Raw genomic sequence first — 23,059 nt, forward strand, 5'->3', positions numbered from 1 at the left:
GCCGCAAAAATGCCAGTGAGTGCAGCAGTTACACTAAATTGCCTTTCGTTGTGTATACATGTGTCCCTGTCCCTTTCTTTTTTTCAGATCTGCCTTATTCATCCCAACACCCTACCTCTGGATAGAGTTCTCTTCAATTGGAGACCACATTGTGCATCTGGGGATGGTTTCACATTAACAAACCTAAAGATCCAGAGTTACTGAAGGACTATTAGGATGGATTTGGACTGTGATTAGTGTCAACAGTTTGCTACAATGGCCTAAAACCGCAGTTTGCATGAACAGTTCTGCATTTAAGCACTGAACCGCACACCTCAGCAATGATGGAACTGTAATGAATGGAAATTCAGTGGCACCCAGATGGGGATGGGTTCCTTTTTGAGTCTGGAGGTCTCTGAGGGTTTCTTCCTCATACCATCTTAGGGAGGTTTTTTTTGCCACAGTTGCTACTCACTTGCTCATTAGGTATAACATGTATAAGGAATAAACTTATATGTACTAAACCTATACATTCCAACTTTATAAGCTTAAGTTTGTAAAGCTTCATTTGGACAATGTACATTGTTAAAAGCGCAATATATAAAAAAAAACTAAGTTGGACTGAGTTTAATTGAATTGAATGTCTGAATGTGAATATAGCAAGTTTCCCAGTGACAGACTGGCATCTCTTCCTAGGAAGCCTATATTCCCACTTTACACCCAGTGTTTCCTGCATTGATCCTAGGACTGTGGTGAGACCTGCGATGTTGTATGGTTTAGAGACAGTGGCATTGAGTAAAAGACAGAAGATGGAGCTGAAGGTAGCAGAGCTGAAGATGTTGAGATTTTCGTTGGGAGTGACGAGGATGGACAGGATTAGAAATGAGTTTATTAGAGGGAGAGCGCATGTAGGACGTTTTAGAGACAAGGTGAGGGGGTGAGATTGAGAGGAAAAAAGGAAGGCCAAGGAGGAGGTTTTTGGATGTGGTGAAGGAGGACATGCAGGTAGCTGGGTTGAAAGAGGCAGGTGTAGAAGGGGGGGGGGGGTGTCCTTATACACCTTTACTCCTGCGCCCCCACCCCAACCAGGTGATAAAGCAATCACAAACGAACGAATGAATGAAATTCTAATTAAATCTTCAACAATTCACTAACCAGCTACATAACTCGTGGGCGTTGAAACCTGAATAACAAAAGTTTCCCAAACGCTGTGCTCTGAACAGCGTCCGGAACCAATAGTGTCTCGTTTGCATGTTGCCTTCCGGACTCATAACAGTGTAAGACCATCGAGATGGCGCGAGCGTCCAAGGTAAAAACCAAAACAAAAATATTTATGTATGTGCTGTATATGATGAAAAACAATTGCGGTATCACAATGCGCCAGAATGTTAACAAAATTGTCTTTGTATGCATGCTGTTAAATTTTTACATTTATAAAAGTTTGAAAATACACCTTGGTGCATGTCCGGACTTGTCTGAATGAGCGCCGAGATTAAGGAATCAGGTGGAGAAACGCCAAATACATAAATAAAAAAACGGTAAACAGTCAAAAGTAACTAAATATGCACGTTTGAAATGTGTACAATGTCTCCTGTCATAAAAATAAAGAAAGAGCACTGAAGGAGAAAGGTGTGTCCAAACTTTTGACTTCATGTTTCAAGTTTTATTTGTTATATGTACAGATGCCAGTGACATTTACTACAATGAAATTCTTAAGTGAGGCTCCAGGCAAACTACAGCAATAATAAACATTAAACAATATATATATATATATATATATATATATATATATATATATATATATATGTATATATATATATATATATATATATATATATATGTATATATATATATATATATATATATATATATATATATATATATATATATATATATATAAAAACGTAAGAAGAAAAAGGAGAGAAAAGTAATAATGAGGCATAAGAAAGAAATTACTTTTCTTTCCTTTTTTTTTTCTTTCGTATTTTTTTAAATATTGTTTAATATTGATAATTTTCGACATTATACATTAATGCTGAAGGCATTTTAGTTATGACAGAACACCTTTTTGGGGCACAATGACTTTGAATGAGAGGAAGGGCAGTGGAGTGGTGCGGTTGCAGGGAGAAGAGGTGGTGAAGGTGGCAGAGTTCAGGTAACTGGGATCAACAGTGCAAAGTGATGGAGAGTGTTAGAGGAGTGAAGAAAAGAGTGCAGGCAGGGTGGAGTGGGTGGAGAAGAGTGACAGGAGTGATTTGTGATAGAAGAGTATCTGTAAGAGTGAAAGGGAAAGTTTATAGGACTGTGGTGAGACCTGCGATGTTGTATGGATTAGAGACAGTGGCATTGAGTAAAAGAGCTGGAGGTAGCAGAGCTGAAGATGTTGATGTTTTCATGGACAAGATTAGAAATGAGTGTATTAGAGGGACAGCGCATGTAGGACGTTTTGGGGACAAAGTGAGAGAAGCACGATTGAGATGGTTTGGACATGTGCAGAGGAGGGACATGGGGTATATCGGTAGGAGAATGCTGAGGATGGAGCCACCAGGAAGGAGAAAAAGAGGAAGACCAAGGAGGAGGTTTATGGATGTGGAGAGGGAAGACATGCAGGTAGCGTTTTTGAAAGAGGCAGGTGTAGAGGACATAGGGGATGGAGACGGATGATCCGCTGTGGGGACCATTAATGGGAGCAGCCGAAAAAAGAAGAAGAAGACAGCTTTGCACACGCTTTTCAGTCAGCCTCACGAGGTTGTCAATAGTTTTAAGTACTTGTTGGCTGCTTTTCCTTCCCTGTCCGGTCCAACTCATCCTAAACCTTCTCAACTGGATATAGATTGGGTAATTGTGTAGGCAAGGACATCTGATGTTTTCTCTCTCTCTCTCTCTCTCTCTCTCTCTCTCTCTCTCTCTGTGTGTTTGCAGTCAGCTGTTGTTCTTTGCATGGATGTGGGCTTCTCTATGAGTAACTCAGCCCCTGGTGAGGAAGCCCCATTTGAACAAGCAAAGAAAGTCATTCAGAAATTCATCCAGCGGCAGGTACGTTGCGTTTATTTTTTATTATCAGTTTACCTGCTGACATTCACAGTCTGATCATGCTCCAACACTCGTTTTAGGTCTTTGCTGAGAACAAAAACGAGTTAGGCCTGATTCTGTTTGGAACGGACAACACCAAGAATCCACTCGCTAAAGATGGCCAGTACCAGAACATTTGCGTACACAGACATTTGATGATGGCTGACTTTGAGCTGCTGGAGGACATTGAACATAACCTTCAGCCTGGTAGTCAGCAAGCTGACTGTATCTTTTCTAATCAATGTTTTGTTGCATGTAACGCTACATCCTCATCATTTGCTTCTCTTGCATGCTTGTTTTATTTATTTATTCATTTGTTTATTTAATCGGTATTCAGAATATTTGGAATTCATTTGGAAATTGTTAAAGCTGATGTGATTCTTTGTACTAACAGTAGCAAGTGTAACAGGCTGTCATGACCTGTAATTAATTCTGATTCCAGAGGTTTTTTTATTATTGTTTTTTTTGTTTATTTTTTATTTAAACCCTGCAAAAATATTAATGATTAGTTCAGTTCATTGCAAATATAAATATTTATATCACCTATAGATACACAGAAAGATCGCTAGATATGTACTTCATAGATTTTGCTTCATCACTACATTGTCAAATCCTTTACCTGAAGGCTTTCAGGGCTTGATGCTCTCGTCGTAAGCATGGATCTTCTGCAAAAGGAAACGATGTAAGTTTATTTATTGTCATATTATATGCTGTATATTGATGGGCTTTTTTTTTTTTTTTTGAGATTTCTAAAGGTAAAATGTGTTTTGATCAGTGGGAAAAAGTACGAGAAGCTGAACATCGCCGTGCTCACTGACCTCAACACACCCACCTGCACAGATCAGCTGGACATCATCATCGGCAACTTGAAGAGAGCCGGAATTACCCTACAGTTCTTGTGAGAGTTTTTTTTTTTCTTTTTTTTTTTTTTAAATGATCTTAGATTTCTATACTGTCTCAACTTGTGTTGTTGTGTTTTTGAATTCTGATAAATGCATTACATCAGCATGATGTGTGCAATCACGTGCTTAAAGTGTGTGTGCGCATATGCCCGCTTGTGTGTATTTGTAGTCTGCCATTCCCTATTAATGCAAATGAAGAGGCTTCTGGAGATGGAGATGGAGATAGACCAGGTCCAAGGCCTCCTCCCCAGAGTGGTAAAGGTCTGAGCAGGGAGCAGAAGCAGGGGCTGGAGATGGTTCGGCAGGTCATGACTTCACTGGATGAAGAAGACAGTCTGGATGAGGTCTACACTTTTAGGTACAACCAATGTCAAAACAGATTTCTGTAATAAATCATGTATACAGATATATATACTTCACACCCACTCAAAAAATGTTATGCTTTATAATGCAGACTCTGTCTAACTTAAATAATTACAGTAGGCTGTAGTACCATAGTTTAGAAATAACTATTTAATGCTAAATAATCAATTATGCTTAACATGACTTACAATTTAGTTCATACTTGAAGTCTTGAAAGTGAAAGTTATAACCAAATTTCAGGTTCCAGCTGGTGGTTGGTTATTTGTTTCTCTGTTTAACAGTAATGCTGCGGAGAAGCTGTCCATCTTCAAGCGAATCGAGAGACGGCCAATGGCGTGGCCCTGTCAGCTTACTATTGGAAGCTCTTTATCCATCCGCATCATCGGATACAAAACCGTGAGTTGGACTTATACTTTACAGCAGCTGTAGCGTTTCAGCTCTCACTGGAAAAAGGTGACTGAGGGAACGTTGTGTAAGATGAGCGTGTGATTGTTCACTCACATTATTAATCCTTCACCTCCCGGTTGGCACAAAGGAGGTGATTACTGCTGCAACACATGGTTTAACAGTGTCTTTCTCTTTTCCGTAAAGGTGTGCGAAGAAAAGCTTAAGAAGTCCTGGTCCATAGTCGATGCTGAGAGTCACCAGAAAGATGATGTAAAAAGGGACACGGTTTACTGCCTCAACGATGACAATGAGACCGAAGTGCAGAAAGATGATGTCATTCAGGGTGAGAGGTGGTCCTTTGGGCTTCTTGGGTCCTCCTGCTTCTTTAGGATTTTTTTTTCAATAATTTATACATTAAACAGTGTTTATATTGCTATTCTACATTTTATCAGGACATTTGCATAGTCAATATGTGCATCTTTGTGCGTAATATATAGTAGAAATTTCAGTCATGCTTTTATTCTCTCTCTTTCTCTCTCTATCTCTCTCTTTCGCTTTTTTCATCTCCTTCTTTCCTTCTATTTAGGCTTCCGTTATGGGAGTGACATTGTCCCATTCTCCAAAGTGGACCAAGAGCAGATGAAGTACAAGAGCGATGGGAAATCCTTTGCTGTGCTTGGCTTTACCAAGCAGGAGCTGGTGAGTTGTTCATCGCTAGATGGAGCACTTTCTCTGTAAATGAGTACATTTGGAATTCCTATTCTTACAGTGAGGCTGCAATGGTACCCATCCAGCCAGTTTTAACAAATCTGATCTCAGGCCAGTGTAAAAGCAATACTTATTTTTATTTATTTATTTATTTATTTATTTTCTTTATTTATTATACTAATATATGCACCTCATAACTAAATCATTCACACTATTATTGACTGATCTTTTTTTTTATTTACAAAATTAATCGTTGCACACGGTTACGGCTGATTTATATTTATATTAGGATCTGTTGTAATGAGTATTTATTTCCTGCAGATTAATCGTCATCATTTCATGGGCCATCAGATTGTTAAGGTTTTTGCTGCCAAAGATGATGAGGTGAGTGTAGCTTTGTACACCAGTGTTGTTGATACAGCACACTATTTCGTAAAAGACAAGTCACATTGCAGGCCAGGTTTAATTTGTATTAGCAAAACCACATGCTGTTGATAAATATTAGTTTTAGTGGTTTATCGTGTGTGTGTGTGTGTGTGTGTGTGTGTGTGTGTGTGTGTGTGTGTGTGTGTGTGTGTGTGAGTTCAGCATGCAGCTGTTGCGCTCTCTGCTCTGATTCGTGCCCTGGAGAGTTTAAAGATGGTGGCTATCGTTCGTTATGCTTATGACCGCCGCAGCAACCCACAAGTAGGAGCGGCCTTCGCTTGCATCAAAGACACATACGAGGTATGCGGGTGTGAGTCATACAGGAAATCTGCCTCATGCTGTGTGTGTGTCACCCTGGAGCCACTGTCCTTCTTTCCTCCACTCCCCAGTGCTTGGTGTATGTGCAGTTACCATACAACGAGGACCTCCGTCAATTCACTTTCCCTTCACTGGAGAGCAACAAGAAATTTGCTCCATCAGGTAAGAAATCATGGGATCCAACTGACCATGTAAATAACTTGTAAATGTAAATTGAACACTGTGCTACACTATATTGCCAAAAGTATTGGGTCACCTGACCTTTCCTGCTATATGGTATGTGGTTCTTTTCCAAACTGTTACCACAATGCTGGAGGCACTCAATTGTACGGGATGTCTTTAGATGCTCTACAATCAAATTTTGCATTCACTTGAAACCCAAACCTGTTCCAGCATGGCAATGCCCCTGTGCACAAAGTGACCTCCTTGAAGATCTGGTTTACATGCTTTAGAGAGGAAGATTTTCAGTAGCCTGCTATTGAGCTCTGATCTCATCCCTACTGAACACCTTTGGGATAAATTGAAACGCTGACTGACCTCCTTATCCTACATCAGTGCCTGCCTTTCGTAATACCCTTGTGTCTGATGAACACAAATATTCAGAAGCACACTCCAAAATCTAGTGGAACATCTTCCCTGAAGAGTGGAGGAATTATAAGAGCAAATTTTGACTAAATGTGGAATGCAATGCTCAAAAATACCATACTTATGACCAGGTGACCCAATACTTTTGGCAATATAGTGTATGTGCAGTCAATGTGAACAATACTGAGTTAGGCCAGAACACTTCACTACTGCAGGTTGTCCCATTGCTTTGGCCAATTTGAACTGAAAAACAAATTTGTCAGCTAAAGCAGTAAAAACAATAAAAAAAGTTAGTATCTTAACGGAGAAAGAAGAATGATATAAATAAACATACATTTTATGTAGGCAATCTTTGGCCTGTGAATTTACAAGTATCATTTTTATGAACCAATCAAAACCAAAACAGAAATTAAGGTATTTTTAATCCGTTAAAAAAAAAATTTACCACATGAGGATGAACCAGATTTAAAAAGGGACCTCTTGTATTTGGGGTAAAACCATATAGTGGGAGTTCAAATCATTGTTTCTTTGACTGTGTAGTAAAACTGTACACTTTGTGTTCTAAAGATATTTAGTAAGCATACAGGATATTTAATATAGTATAGTGTATTCTGGTAGTATAACTCACTGATAAACAGGTGAGACATGGGCATTAACAATTTATAGGAAATATGATTTTAAATGATTCCAGTTTAAGACTCTCACTTTTGCTACAAATAAAAAATACATCCAAGCACAACTAACGCACCTGATTTGCCAAACCTGGAAAGAGAATAGCAACTGCTGTTATTTTATGAACTGTGGAGGCTTCAGAGTGAATAAATATCACCATGCCTGAATCTGATGATTCACAATAACAGTGTGATGCATTTTCTAGTCATTGAAATGTTTCTGTTTTAATACTGTATTACTATTCAGCAACATTACTATACTATACTATACTATACTATAATATATATATTTATATATATTATAGTATACATTTGCATTTATATATATATATATATATATATATATATATATATATATATATATATATAAATGCAGTGCTGTCTATCTGTACCCAGAGGCTCAGCTGTCAGCAGTGGACAATCTCATCAGCTCAATGATGCTGATGGAGGAGGGTGAAGATGGAGAGATGGAGGACATATTCAAAGTCAACAAAATCCCCAACCCACATTTCCAGAGACTTTTCCAGGTAAGAGATCCACACAGATCCAAAAATAAGCTCAGGTTGTGCAAGATATTGCTTGAAATCAGCCAGAGGGCAGATCGCAAAACTGCTGTGCTTGTGTTTAATCTTGAGTTAGGCGATTTTTTTTTTTTTTTTTTTTTTTTTTTTTTCTCTCCGGTGACCACAACATGATCCATATTCCTGGCTGAAATGGAAATTTTATGTATTAAGTTTAGCCAAAAGACACAATTAATAATTGATTTCTGGATTTTTTTTTTAGATTATGTCTCTCACAGTGGACATGCACCTACGATGACAATTTTAGACCCCTCCATATTTTGCAAGTTCTCTCCCTCCAGTGGGAGAACTTGCAAAATAGCAGGGTGTTCAAATACTTATTTTCCTCACTGTATATTACAATATCATATTGGTAATTATGTTGTATAGAATGAATATATTGTGCTCTTGCAATAAGCAAAGTAACATCTTTTTGATTACAGCAGCATCTCTTAGGTACCAGTGTACAGTATCCAGGTATTGTCTCTTTAAAACAGGGAATCCCTATGTATTTACATATCTCCATGTGACCTCATGATGCTTGTTAAGATAACATGACATGTCATTAAAGAGTGTAGGTGTGAACTTGAGGAACACTTTTAACCAAAACTGCTGCAGCTTAAAACAGGGGGCTGTTTAGATTTAGCAAACCTAGAAATATGATAGACGTTGTTCTTTCCCCCCCCCCTTACTGCAGTGTCTACACCATCGTGGTTTAAACGCAGATTCACCCCTTCCCCCTATGGAGCCGGGGCTTAAGCGGATGCTGGATCGACCCCAGGCCATCTCTGCCCGCTGTAATGCACCTATGCAGGAGATGAAGAACCTCTTCACCCTAAAGGAGGTGGTGCAAAAGAAAGGCCAGAAAACCAGTGCAGATGTGTTTGGAAATAGGTAATAATAAAAAAAACAGACCCTCATACATACATACATACATACATACATACATACATAATCTGATCTGCTATATAGAAGGAAGGTCTGAGGGGACTGCAGGAGACAAGTTGCATCGCTAAGCACTTATTATATGCAATCAATAATGATAATTCCACCCTGAAGCTCCTTATTAGTCTAAGCCTATATTTTATTTGTATGTAGTTAACTGTTGTCTGGCTTTCAGGATAAAGGAATGCCAAGAAAATGGAAAATCCTTGAATTTTTTTTGTAATTCATGCTATTAATAGACTCAGAAAATGTAGCCTTATGTGGTTTTTTTTTTTTAGTTGATATCTGGTGCTTAAAATTCTGTACTGTTTATTTTTTTTCTCTTGTTTAGCACTGATGAGCCAGACACAAAAAAGTTCAAAATGGAGGAAGGGGAGAAGTTCAGCTTAGCAGAGACTTCCGAGGAAAACGTTACCTCTGTGAGAAATCCTCAAACGAGTTTCAGGATTTCAAACATTTCGATTTCGATTGCTAATTCGCTATCTCCATGTATTATCTTTACAGGTAGGCAGCGTGAACCCTGCGGAAAACTTCCGCACTTTAGTGGTAAAGAAGACCATTCCCTTTGACCAAGGTACGATATGAAAATGCGCTTCTTTATCATAAAAAAAAATCATTATCATTCGAAAGAGGTTCATTAAAAGTTTTTTGACTTAAGATAGAAAAATGATAGATGAATTAGAAAATGATTCAAGAGTGGTGTAATGTGACCCAGTGTGAAGTTACTGTTCTTATGCTAAAGTTGTTTTTCATTAACAGCACAATCTGGTTTACTGCAGCTATATTCTAGGATTAGCGATCATTGCTTATGTTATAGTCACTGTAAACCAGAGGCCTCCAAACTATTGTACACCACATACCAGTTTTATTTTCAAAATATGTCTTGCTTCTATTCGGAGATAAAAAGATAGATAATAAATAATAGTGTCAAATCTACAGAACATTCTTTCAGTGGACCTGCAATGATGAATGGTGAAGGGTTTCTAACTCGCTTTAAAGGATCGATGCTTTGATAGGATTCCACATAGATGTTTTTTTAAAGTTTCTCCAAGGGGAGAACTGAAGAACACACGGGTTAAAAACTTTCTAAGTGTAGAAAATGAGCCGAAGGCGAAAAGTATTGATTCAAAAGTTGAAATAACATAGTATATCTGCTCCCTAATGTATGCTCTTGCTTGAAAAGGTAGTTTTGTATTTTCAGGCTCCTGAGTGTGCAAATTGATTTGCCATCTGTGAAATTCTGTGTATATTCAATCTAGCAAAGGGCACATTACTGTACTGATTTAGATTTAGATCTGTTTATACTTCAACAAATATTTGAAACCAGAAATTGTGTTTAGTGTTGTTTAGCTTAGATTCATTTCAAAATCGTATTCGTATTCCCAAATATCTGAGATTAAAAAAAAATGACTTTTAGTTTAGCAACCGATCCTTACATACGTAAATAGGTCTTGACCGAAACCTTTTGATTACCATCCTTAGATCTTGGTTTGAAGTACGAATGAAATGTTATTTACGATTTATCCTCACCACTCTACACTTAAGCATTTGTAGGACTCTTCAGCAAATAACACTTTAGTTCATCATTGAGAATTTAGTTTCGGCGTATTCTCTGATGTCACTGGGGTTTCCATCGAGTATGGTGTTCGTCATGTGCAGAAATATCCCACCCTGCTGATCAAGGTTCAGGCGTCTGTTGAAATAATTGCTTTTGTCACCTTTCACAGTTTGACAACATTTCTGCGTGTCCATGCTTTACTGTCCCGCTGACTTGTTCGGTTTTTTGGTCCTCACAAACAGCATGTGAGCAGCTCACCCACAGGATGGAGCAGTTGCTGGGCAACAGGAGCACCGACTATTACATGAAGACTATTGCATGCATCCAGGCCTTTAGGGAGCAGTCCATTAAGGTGAACGCTTAATCAAGGCTCAATAATCAGTTATGGTTTCACTTTAGAATCAACACTATCAGTCTGAAGCTGACGGATTCGCCTTTTGCCAAGTGTGTCGAATTTAGACTAACGTCCCCACTCGACACATCTGGAGTGTTTACTGTCTTACGTCACCCGTGCTCTTATCAGTCAGGTGAGGGGGAAGGTAATCATCAGCAGCTGCACCGAATGAAATTCTAAGTGTTCTCGACACGCCACAAGCATGGATAGTCGCACGCAGCAGATGAGTCGCTTCTGATGAGTCACAAGAATTCTCATTTCGAGTGCACTGAACACCTGTCGAGTCTTCTGACAAAGCACTCGTGGGCTTTTTAGGCATTGTTTACAGAGCAGTGCGAATGACTGTGCGCTGAAATGTACTAATACGTGTTAAAGCCAGACAGTAATCATTATCCGAGCACTTCAATGCGAGCAAAGATTTTTATTTTATCGTACATGGATATACGCTGCTTGGGTCTGAAACAGCCGAAATGTATTAGTAATAACCGAAACGTAATTCCTGTCCTATTTGGAGACACTCACGGTTGAATTTAGAACTGCTGACTACATTCGACACCTGATTTTCAGCCAAACACTTTTCAGGTTTTTTCCCAAACTGTTACCACTAAGTTGGATGCAGACAATTGTATAGGATGCTTTTGGATGCAACACATTCGAGTGAGCTTCGTGAAGATATAATGTACATGGGTCAGAGTGGAATATTTCGAGTGTCCTGCTATAGAGCTCCGACCTGTTGAGCACATTTGGGATGAATCGGAGCGCCGACTGCACCTTTGGCCTCCTTACCCTACATCAGTACCTCACTTTACCCACACCCTTGTGGCTGAATGAGCACAAATCTAAACAAGCGCACTCCAAATTCTAGAACAGAGCAAACGATACAAATCTTATAGTCAGATGCCCACAAACTTTTGTCCGTATAGTGTAGGTTGGACGGTTGGAAACCTCTTGCAATCAGGGATGTCCAAGTTTCATATCCGCACCCACTGAGGATCATAGCAGGCATTTTTTCGCTTTCAGATGCTTAGATATGAAGCTTAAAGGACCAAAAAAAAGATAATCTTCATTAATACAGGAATGGATTGCATACAGTGGCTCAGGGTTTCTATGGTTAAGTTTTTTTTTGTTTTTTTTTTGTTTAGCAAATGAATTAAATCAAATAGTTTCGAAAAGGGCAAGATAGGGCAGAATTCCTTTTTGTGACCAGTCGAGAGTGAGATTATAAAAATGTGATTATAAATCATGCACACCTTTAATCACAATCTCAGTGTTTTGTTCCTGTTGGCCTACAGATATTTGAACAGATGCTCTACATATTGGCCAATATGTTCTTGCTAATTGTATATTATTAACTCACACATTCCCAGCATTAATTAAGGAAATTCCAGACTGATACTGATCCAGAATTTTTTTTAAATGTAGTATCGGGTCTCTACTCATAGTACAATGAAACCAAAAGATTGATTTTATCTACATCAGTTTAAGCTGCAGTTCTGAAGCCGTTTCAACTTTTCCAGGTATCAAACGCGACCCTTTTTAACAACTACATGCAGTCTCTGAAGAACAGCGTCCCAGACAAGAATCTTCAGGAATTCTGGGATCTGCTTGTTGCAGGTGTGTGTCTTTTATAAATTATTTATATATTTATTTATTTTTTGTGCAAAATGAGAAGACCATTAGGCATGATAAATAACCCAGACTAATCTCTATAGATTCTATAACACTGATCAGCAAGGACGAAGTGGATAGCAGCGCAGTATCCAAGCACGAGGCAAATCAGGTGAATAAAATGCTTTAGTTAAATAAAAACAATATTTATTTATTTGTGATTGACAGTCATTTAACCAGCTGGTAACTGACACTAAGCTTATTGGACACTGACAAATGTTTCAGCGTGTATGTCTGTTACGTTGTGGATTTATGCTCTATGTTCAGCTCTAACCAGAAAAAAAAACTATACGTTCACTAGTTTTTGACATTTGAAGAGAAAGAGGAAGTGGCAGCTGCTCCTTCCCACGAGGACGCCGGAGACGTGGATGATTTGGTAAGTGCCCTCGTTGTCGTTAAACTAATCAGCACGAGCGGAAAACCCTACCGATTTTATTTACGTTCGCATTGTGTGTGTGAATTCTTTTCACACAGCTGGACATGATGTGAACCCGTACCGCCATTCAGAATCGCCTTCATTCCTCTCCACATGGCGCCGAGGTGACAGTGGTGTTTGCACTATTTTTCTTTTCCCCATCTAAACAAAACGCAGGATTTTGGGCCAGAATTAAAAAGAATAAATGCAAAAAGTCTAAACGTGTGATTACTCAGTTATGGCTTCTCTCTAATCTGCAGTTCATATAGCAATCAGGATGTAACTTTATTACTTGGGTTATGTAGCGAATGAGAACACAGGAGAACCTCTTCTTTCAGAGAATTTCACAATATTTGATTGCGTTAACTAAAAAGAAACATTCCTTACTATTATCTCTGATAGAATTTTGGGTGAATTTTTTTCTTTTATCTCTTTTTGTAAAACAGTGTAAGCAATCTTTCCTTCTTTGGGTGTGTCCCTGGTTTCATTTTTGCTTTTTTGAACATCCCACATTTCCACATTCAATTTGCTTTTGAAATAACATCTTTTGGAGATTTGTGCTTACTCAGTCATAGCATGTTAGTTAATCCAAGCACTGGTGTAGGGTGAGGGTGCAGTCAGCATTTCAATTTATCCCAAAGGGGTTCAATAGGGTTGAGGTCAGAACTTAATAGTAGGCAACTCAATATCTTTCACTCCAACCCACTTAAACCATGTCTTCATGGAGTTTACTTTGTGCGCAGGGGCATTGTCATGTTGGAACAGGTTTTGGATTTCTAGTTCAAGTGAAGGGAGAATTGAGCGCTATCATATCCAAAGACATCCTTTGTGTGTCCACAACTTTCTGGAAACACACACATTCTGTAAAGATCCACACACATTCCTGGAAAAGTTAGGTGTCCCAATACTTTTGTTCTTGTAGTGTATGTAAATTGGAGCACTACGATTTCGACTGTTTTTCAACGCAACAATTTGTTTTTGCTTAGGTGTGGATTCTAAAAGTGCCAATTGTAAAAATGATCGTAGAAATGCTGATAATATTCACAAGCTTATATACCATACATGTTCATAAACCTTAATTAAATTACATCCTGATCTAATTCTTTGTTTAAGTTTTAAAGAACATATCGAGATACAGATACAAGTCAGTTCAGTGTGAGAAACTGAAGTAGATATCAGTGATTTGAATTATTGATTTGGGTGTAGTAATTATGCAGTGACAGTCAAATGTCTGGAAACACCCAGTCTTTCATCATTTTTGACAGACAAATGCATGTTCCTTTTGTTTATGTGTAATAAATATATTAATTGTGCAGATATTAATTACAGATAATGGTGTCCAGATATGAAACTTTATTTTTATTGAAAAATCCTTAGCATGAAAAACAGCTTCACACACTCTTGGCATATGGACAGTTGATTTCTCCATTTACCTAAAATACGTTGCCGGCCCACTTGTAAAACTTGCCAAAGATGTTCTTCGCTAGTTGGAGATTTATCTTTGACTTTGGGATCCAGTTCATCCCAGAGCAGTTCAATAGGATTTAGGTGCTGTGACTGGGCAGATCATCCCATCATAGATGTCACTCCATTTAACTGTTTAAATAGCGCTTACAGAGCATTAACATCAGCTTCGGGTCGATGACTTGTTGTATGGTGAAGTTGGTTCCAATATGCTGCAGTCCAGATGGAATTGAAAGGTAATGAAGTGTGGCTTTGTAGCCGTAATGGTTCAGAATTCCTTTTGCCCGGAATAAGTCTCCAACATTCCCTGCCCCAAAACAACCCCAAACCATTAAGCATCCACCTCCATGTTTGACTCCGGGAGTGCGGCAGTCTGCTAAAATCTTCTCTCCTGTTCTCTGTTATTCACTGTCCAAATCTTGTGTGTATTTGCCTTTTACTTAGTTTGTTGCATATAAATTAGGTGAACATGCATGGGTCTCAAAAAAATACATTTTCAGACTTCAGCACATCGTTTTTTTTTTTTTTTTTACCTTTTAGTTCACAGCAATTTGCCAATGATTATGTTTCATTTATTAAAGAATGACACATACTTTGCAGCAATTTATAGCTCTGTTGTATAACTTCCATGAAACAAGTTCTTTTTACGACTTATTTTATAACAGCTATAAAAAGGCATTGCCCCAGTAGCCTTTCTTTTTCTTTTTTTCTCTTTTTGAGTATATGAGATATAACAAATGTAGCTTGTGCCATACAATAAACCTGAATAATAAACTGTGTAGAAAATATAATGTTCATGCACAAACATTTCCCAAATCGCCGACACTGGAGACTCCTTTCGTAAATGCAAATGCAATAAGAAGCATATCAAGGTTCTGGCGTGGCCTAGCCAGTCTCCAGACCTAAACCCAATAGAGAATCTTTGAAGGGAGCTCAAACTCCGTGTTTCTCAGCGACAGGCCAGAAACCTGACTGATCTAGAGAAGATCTGTGTGGAGGAGTGGGCCAAAATCCCTCCTGCAGTGTGTGCAAACCTGGTGAAAAACTACAGGAAACGTTTGACCTCTGTAATTGCAAACAAAGGCTACTGTACCAAATATTAACATTGACTTTCTCAGGTGTTCAAATACTTATTTGCAGCTGTATCATACAAATAAATAGTTTAAAAATCATACACTGTGATTTCTGGATTATTTTTTTTTTTGATTATGTCTCTCACAGTGGACATGCACCTACGATGACAATTTCAGACCCCTCCATGATTTCTAAGTGGGAGAACTTGCAAAATAGCAGGGTGTTCAAATACTTATTTTCCTCACTGTGTATATATGTGTGTGTATGTATATATATATATATATATATATATATATATATATATATATATATATATATATATATATATATATATATATATATATATATATATATATATATATACACCTCTCCTTGAACTGCCACCTTAACGTGGTGGAGGGGTTTGAGTACCCGAATGACCCTAGGAGCTATGTTGTCCGGGGCTATATGCCCCTGGTAGGGTCTCCCAAGGCAAACAGGTCCTGGGCGACGGGTCAGACTAAGAGCGGTTCAAAACCCCTTATGAGAGATACTACATCAGGGACCGTGACGTCGCCTGGTATGGCGCAGCCGGGGGGCCCCACCCTGGAGCCAGGCCCGGGGTTGGGGCTTGTATGCGAGCGCCTGGTGGCCGGGCCTTCCCCCACAGGGTCCGGCCGGGCTCAGCCCGAAGGAGCGACGTGGGGCCGCCTTCCAGTGGGCTCACCACCTGCAGGAGGGACCGTAAGGGGCCGGTGCTAAGAGGATCGGGCAGCAGTCGAAGGCGGAGGCCTCGACAACCCGATCCCTGGACACGGAAGCTAGCTCTAGGGACGTGGAATGTCACCTCGCTGGCGGGGAAGGAGCCTGAGATTGTGCGTGAGGTTGAGAGGTTCCGACTAGAGATCTCTACACCTCTACGCACGGCCTGGGCTCTGGAACCACACTCCTCGAGAGAGGATGGACTCTTTACAACTCTGGAGCTGCACATGGTGAAAGGCGTCGGGCTGGTGTGGGTTTGCTTATAGCCCCCCAGCTCAGCCGCCATGTGTTGGAGTTTACCCCTGCGACTACGGGTCGGGGATAGGTCTCTCACTGTCGTGTGTGCCTACGGGCCAAACGGCAGTATAGAATACCCGGCCTTCTTGGGGTCTCTGGGAGGGGTGCTGGACAGTGCTCCGACTGGGGACTCCGTCGTTCTACTGGGAGACTTCAATGCACACGTGGGCAGCGACAGTGACACCTGGAGGGGCGTGATTGGGAGGAACGGCCCCCCTGATCTGAACCCGAGCGGTGTTCAGTTATTGGACTTCTGTGCTAGTTACAGTTTGTCCATAACGAACACCATGTTCAAGCATAAGGGTGTCCATCAGTACACGTGGCACCAGGACACCCTAGGCCGTAGGTCGATGATCGACTTTGTGGTCGTTTCATCTGACCTGCGGCCGTATGTCTTGGACACTCGGGTAAAGAGAGGGGCGGAGCTGTCAACTGATCACCACCTGGTGGTGAGTTGGATCCGATGGCGGGGGAGGAAGCTGGACAGACTCGGCAGACCCAAGCGTACTGTGAGGGTCTGCTGGGAACGTTTGGCCGAGCCTCCTGTCAGAGAGATCTTCAACTCCCACCTCCGGCGGAGCTTTGACCAGATCCCGAGGGAGGCCGGAGATATTGAGTCCGAGTGGACCATGTTCTCCACCTCCATTGTCGAAGCGGCCGCTCGGAGCTGTGGCAGTAAGGTCTCCGGTGCCTGTCGAGGCGGCAATCCCCGAACCCAGTGGTGGAAACCGGAAGTAAGGGATGCCGTCAAGCTGAAGAAGGAGTCCTACCGGGCCTGGTTGGCTTGTGGGACTCCTGAGGCAGCTGACGGGTACCGGCAGGCCAAGCAAACTGCAGCCCGGGTGGTTATCAAGGCAAAAACTCGGGCCTGGGAGGAGTTCGGTGAGGCCATGGAGAAGGACTATCGGCTGGCCTCGAAGAGATTCTGGCAAACCGTCCGGCGCCTCAGGAGGGGAAAGCAGTGCCCCACCAATGCTGTTTACAGTAGAGGTGGGGAGCTGTTGACCTCAACTGGGGATGTCGTTGGACGGTGGAAGGAATACTTCGAGGATCTCCTCAATCCCGCCGTCACGTCTTCCATTGAGGAAGCAGAGGCTGAGGGCTCAGAGGCGGACTCGTCCATCACCCAAGCTGAAGTCACCGAGGTAGTAAAGAAACTCCTCGGTGGCAAGGCACCGGGGGTGGATGAGATCCGCCCTGAGTACCTCAAGTCTCTGGATGTTGTGGGGCTGTCTTGGCTGACACGCCTCTGCAGCATCGCGTGGCGGTCGGGGACAGTGCCTCTGAAATGGCAGACCGGGGTGGTGGTCCCTCTTTTTAAGAAGGGGGACCGGAGGGTGTGTTCCAACTATAGGGGGATCACACTTCTCAGCCTACCTGGGAAAGTCTATGCCAGGGTACTGGAGAGGAGAATACGGCCGATAGTAGAACCTCGGATTCAGGAGGAACAATGTGGTTTTCGTCCAGGCCGTGGAACACTGGACCAGCTCTATACCCTCTACAGGGTGCTGGAGGGTTCATGGGAGTTTGCCCAACCAGTCCACATGTGCTTTGTGGATTTGGAAAAGGCATTCGACTGTGTCCTTCGCGGCGGCCTGTGAAGGGTGCTCCGGGAGTATGGGATCGGGGGCCCTTTACTAAGGGCTGTCCGGTCCCTGTATGACCGAAGCAGGAGCTTGGTTCGCATTGCCGGCAGTAAGTCAGACTTGTTCCCGGTGCATGTTGGACTCCGGCAGGGCTGCCCTTTGTCACCGGTTCTGTTCATAATTTTTATGGACAGAATTTCTAGGCGCAGCCAGGGGTCGGAGGGTGTCCGGTTTGGTGACGACACGATTTCGTCTTTGCTCTTTGCAGATGATGTTGTCGTGTTGGCTTCATCAGACCAGGGCCTTCAGCATGCACTGGGACGGTTTGCAGCCGAGTGTGAAGCGGCTGGGATGAGAATCAGCACCTCCAAATCCGAGGCCATGGTCCTCAGTCGGAAAAGGGTGGCTTGCCCACTTCAGGTTGGTGGGGAGTTCCTGCCGCAAGTGGAGGAGTTTAAGTATCTTGGGGTTTTGTTCACGAGTGAGGGAAGGGTGGAACGGGAGATTGACAGACGGATCGGTGCAGCTTCTGCAGTAATGCGGTCGATGTACCGGTCTGTCGTGGTGAAGAAGGAGCTGAGCCGCAAGGCGAAACTCTCGATTTACCGGTCAATCTATGTTCCTACTCTCACCTATGGTCATGAGCTCTGGGTCATGACCGAAAGGACAAGATCCCGGATACAGGCGGCCGAAATGTGCTTTCTCCGCAGGGTGGCTGGGCGATCCCTTAGAGATAGGGTGAGAAGCTCAGTCACTCGGGAGGAGCTCAGAGTAGATCCGCTGCTCCTCCACATCGAGAGGGGTCAGCTGAGGTGGCTCGGGCATCTGTTCCGGATGCCTCCTGGACGCCTTCCTGGGAAGGTGTTCCGGGCGCGTCCCACTGGGAGGAGACCCCGGGGAAGACCTAGGACACGCTGGAGAGACTATGTCTCCCTGCTGGCCTGGGAACGCCTTGGTGTCCCCCCGGAAGAGCTGGAAGAAGTGTCTAGGGAGAGGGAAGTCTGGGCATCTTTGCTTAGACTGCTGCCCCCGCGACCCGGCATCGGATAAGCGGGAGAAGATGGATGGATGGATGGATGGATATATATATATATATATATATATATATATATATATATATATATATATATATATATATATATATATATATAAGCTTGCAGAGTAACGCAAAAGAATATTTTAAGAACTTGTCTGGTGATATTGATGACTGTGGCTGGAGATGATATATTGGATGAACTATATAATGACCCCAGCAGGTTGTGTGCACAGCTGAGGTCTGGATGTCAGATGGTTTGCAGTATGACAGGATATGTTCCTTGACCACAGTTCACCTGGGCAAAGTGTAATCATGGACCTGTCAGTCAGAGCTCTGTTCTTGACAGTGGCTTGTGTCTTGTGTTCTGTCCTTTTGATTTTTGGAAATCAGAAACAATAGGAAGTATTTCTTCTTAAACACGTTCATTGGTCTATTACATTTTTGACTCATTTTCTTTATTTTTTATTTGTCAGACTTTACAGTATTTAAAAAAAATACATCGGTTAGAGTTATTGGTACCCCTACATTTAATGCTATAGTTAATGCATAGATACTATGGGTTGAACAGATGACTTTAGATTTCCAACTTTAATTAATTAATATGTTCAAAGTTCAAAAAGAACAGTAATCTCAAGCTCTCAAAAAAAACTTGTTTAAATGGAGCATTGGAAAAGGGACTCTCATTACTCTTCCTATTTTCTATTGTGCTTAAAAAAACCTGTCCTAATGGGTGTTATAGAGGTTTTTTCTTTTATATATATATATATATATATATATATATATATATATATATATATATATATATATATATATATATATATATGAGTGCGACCTCAATACTCCCGAGGTTTTGACTCGCTCCTTTTGATGGTTCCTTTTTCAAGGGGAATTGTACATGTACTGAACAGTATACTCAACAAAAATTGTGAATTACTTTTCAGAAATGTTTTATTTACTACTTTAAATGAATAATACAATAATAAAATAGTTTTTTAAACATTTTGATGTAATCCATTAGTACAAACATTTTTTTTGTTTTGAAATGTTACTCAAGTCCGGTTCCAAATGAACTATCGAGGTTGTGAGTATCGAGGTTCCACTGTATATTTAAATACAACTGTTTTTTTAAGGAATGTAGGCTTGATTAAGGTTAAATGTTCGCACATAAGTGGATAAGCTTTTTTTCCCCTATGCAGTCCGAATGTGGTAATTGAAGCGCATACAGCATATAAAATCGACAGCTTGTATTGAGTGAGGTGATACACTGCAATGTTACAGCCGTAATTAATTTCCTTCTATACCAAGTGTGCCAATAAATCTGCAGCTGACTATTTACCTCTGTGAAATAGCAAAACCATAAACATGTCTAAATAATGAAAGACCGTCAAGCTGTTTCAGTCTTTCATTTCACTGATTGGTTAATGCAAAAATATGATTATTGACATGTAAAGCAGGCGAGGAGAACATTTCAATTTACATTCATTCGTATCTGAAAACTGGATGAAGACAGGAAACCATCCACACCCAGGATAAGAGACTTACTCAGTGGCTTTTTGTCAGTCATTTTTCCAGTTAGGAAGCTCTTTAATGCCTTACCTTGGCATCACTGCACGACTATTGACAGCAACGATGAGGTCAGATATAGGTGAGTAGGTTTATTCTCCATTTAATTCAGACGTCTCGATACTCAGGCATTGATGATGGGCTTCTGCCAGCAGGGAATGCTTAATATGACTGATTTAAAATTTTAATTTGACAGATGCAATGGGGGCTGGTGAACCACGGTGGCGTATGAACCCATTATCGGGTGCATTTATCACAAAGTTTTGTGTTTGGTGCAAACAAGAGACGAGGAGAGAAACGAATGAATCCACTGGGAAAAACATACACAAATCATTGAAATTGCAGAGCTGAGGTGTAACTAAGATGTAAACACAAACCTCTCCTGCTGCTGTTACCAGATTTATTTCGTTGGATACGATTTTATATATTGCATTTCGGATTCTTGCCTGTAGATGTTTTTCACCTCCTCTAGTTCACTTACTGACAAAAAGATAAATTCATCTTATCTACAGTCATTTCCAGAATTATTAACATCCCTGATGGGGTATGCCAAAAGTGTTTTTCTGTTGTTTTTTTATTATACTTTTTTTTTATCATTAACAGTATGTGAAACATTTGTTTGAAGTATGTTTATGTAGAAAATATTGGGAGAAACCTTTACAAAAGTGCACAATTATTGCCATTTAGTACTTTATTTTATTATTACCTCCCAACTTGTCAACACAACAGCACCAAGAATTCTAGCAGGAATGTTTGATGAAAATGGAAAATGTAGAGCAAAGAACAATACAGAATCCTCATACATCATCCCAGGTCTAATGCACTTTCCACCTCAACTCACTTCACAGCTTCTAAAGGGATATAGGTCTGGGTATTGGAATGGCCAGGTCAAAAGTTAGATTTTGTGGTCACAAACATGGGATACATTGTAAGGAATCTGACACCATTACACAAAACTGCTCCAACTCCCTTATAGGCCTAGGTGTTTCCTGTGACCAGACCTCTTTCATTTAAGTTTTTGAATGGGGTCTAGGGCATGGGTCCAGGATTGACCTCTCAGAACTATATTCTGTAGTTACTGAAACATTTCCAACTGAATCTGGATTGTATCTTTTGGACCACTGTCTTGCTAGAAGATCCAACACAGAGGAACCCGAGACCACTCCTCAATACTAAATCTGTTTAGATCATATATTATCCTAGGGTCTGGCATGTGACCACACCTTTTTAACTAACCTGGGTTAATATCAGGGGATTTGGATAGCCATGTCCATAGCTATTTAAATCATTTTACTGTATTTAAGCATATCTTTCAGATTGGAACATCTAACCACAATCCAGTTTTCATTGAAAATCTCTTGGTACTTCATAGAGTCCATGATGTCATCTATCCTAACAAGATTCCCTGGGAATTTAAAAAAGAAACAGCACCACAGATCTGTTTTTTTTTCTTTTTGATAGAACCAATAAAACCCTACAACAAACATGTTCCCTTTCAATAGTTACTGAGATAAGCATCTTGCTAAAACCCACTCAAAGATCTTTTGAATAACCTGTCGTTAACCTCTTTCTAAACATGAGGCCTACAGTACTTGAAATTTAGATGGTCATACTAATGGTCAAACATGAGCGGGACAACAATGGAATGCTGAAGATTTGCCATTGTCCTAATGCTCTTTTAAAGTTTTAGCTTGCTATGCATTTTTGGTGCGTAAATTAAAAACAACTTTCCATATTTGCAAATCAATACGCCAATTCATCTTAAGCAGTTGGTCAAATAGAGCAATTTGTGCCTGAATAACTAGTGTTCATGGTTAATAAAAAAAAAAAATGCTACTGCTGTCCTCAGTTACTAAAGTAATGATTCAGCATGTAACAGATAGAGGAGGAAGTGTCCTTGTACAGGAGGAGCCTCATTAAAATCAGCTTATATTCAGATACCGCACTCCGACTGTCACAGTAACAAACCCTGATCCAGCATAATGATATACTCATTATAGTGCACATTGTCTCCTACAGAACTCTAGCGAACATATGACAACATTTAATTAGATCCCATATTTTATGTGCTTTATGGCATGATATTTCCTTGACACATTTCATGTAATATGTTATATTGCTTTGTCCATTTCAAATGGAGAAACATTAAAGTGGGCAGCCATAGAAAAGAAACATTTTTCTCCTCTATTCAGTTGGAGGTTTGTACTGCTCAGATGACTTACATATAATTGTAATGTCTTCAGTCTAAAAACACTAAAAAAGAGTGAAGATATTTGAACCTAGTAAGAGTCTTGAGTTTCTGTTGAATATTATATTCATATATGCGTGTGTGTGTGTGTGTGTGTGT

The 23,059-nt window shown here is 40.5% G+C and overlaps 1 protein-coding gene across 1 annotated transcript; it reads left to right on the plus strand.

The window, feature by feature from the left end:
- The first annotated feature begins 774 nt into the window (after positions 1 to 774).
- xrcc5 (X-ray repair complementing defective repair in Chinese hamster cells 5) lies at positions 775 to 13,343 on the plus strand. The gene is made up of 21 exons (XM_083537534.1): positions 775 to 1,288; positions 2,902 to 3,015; positions 3,093 to 3,276; positions 3,685 to 3,733; positions 3,827 to 3,949; positions 4,123 to 4,311; positions 4,598 to 4,712; positions 4,908 to 5,046; positions 5,290 to 5,402; positions 5,733 to 5,795; positions 6,000 to 6,137; positions 6,227 to 6,317; positions 7,808 to 7,938; positions 8,669 to 8,865; positions 9,248 to 9,335; positions 9,421 to 9,490; positions 10,717 to 10,826; positions 12,386 to 12,482; positions 12,581 to 12,648; positions 12,838 to 12,912; positions 13,011 to 13,343. The coding sequence occupies exons 1-21, from the start codon at positions 1,271 to 1,273 to the stop codon at positions 13,023 to 13,025; spliced, it is 2,187 nt and encodes a 728-aa protein (XP_083393660.1). The 5' UTR covers positions 775 to 1,270; the 3' UTR covers positions 13,026 to 13,343.
- Positions 13,344 to 23,059: the final 9,716 nt, after the last annotated feature.

Source organism: Silurus aristotelis (genome assembly GCF_946808225.1).
Source record: "Silurus aristotelis genome assembly, chromosome: 3".
In the NCBI taxonomy this organism is placed as follows: domain Eukaryota; kingdom Metazoa; phylum Chordata; class Actinopteri; order Siluriformes; family Siluridae; genus Silurus; species Silurus aristotelis.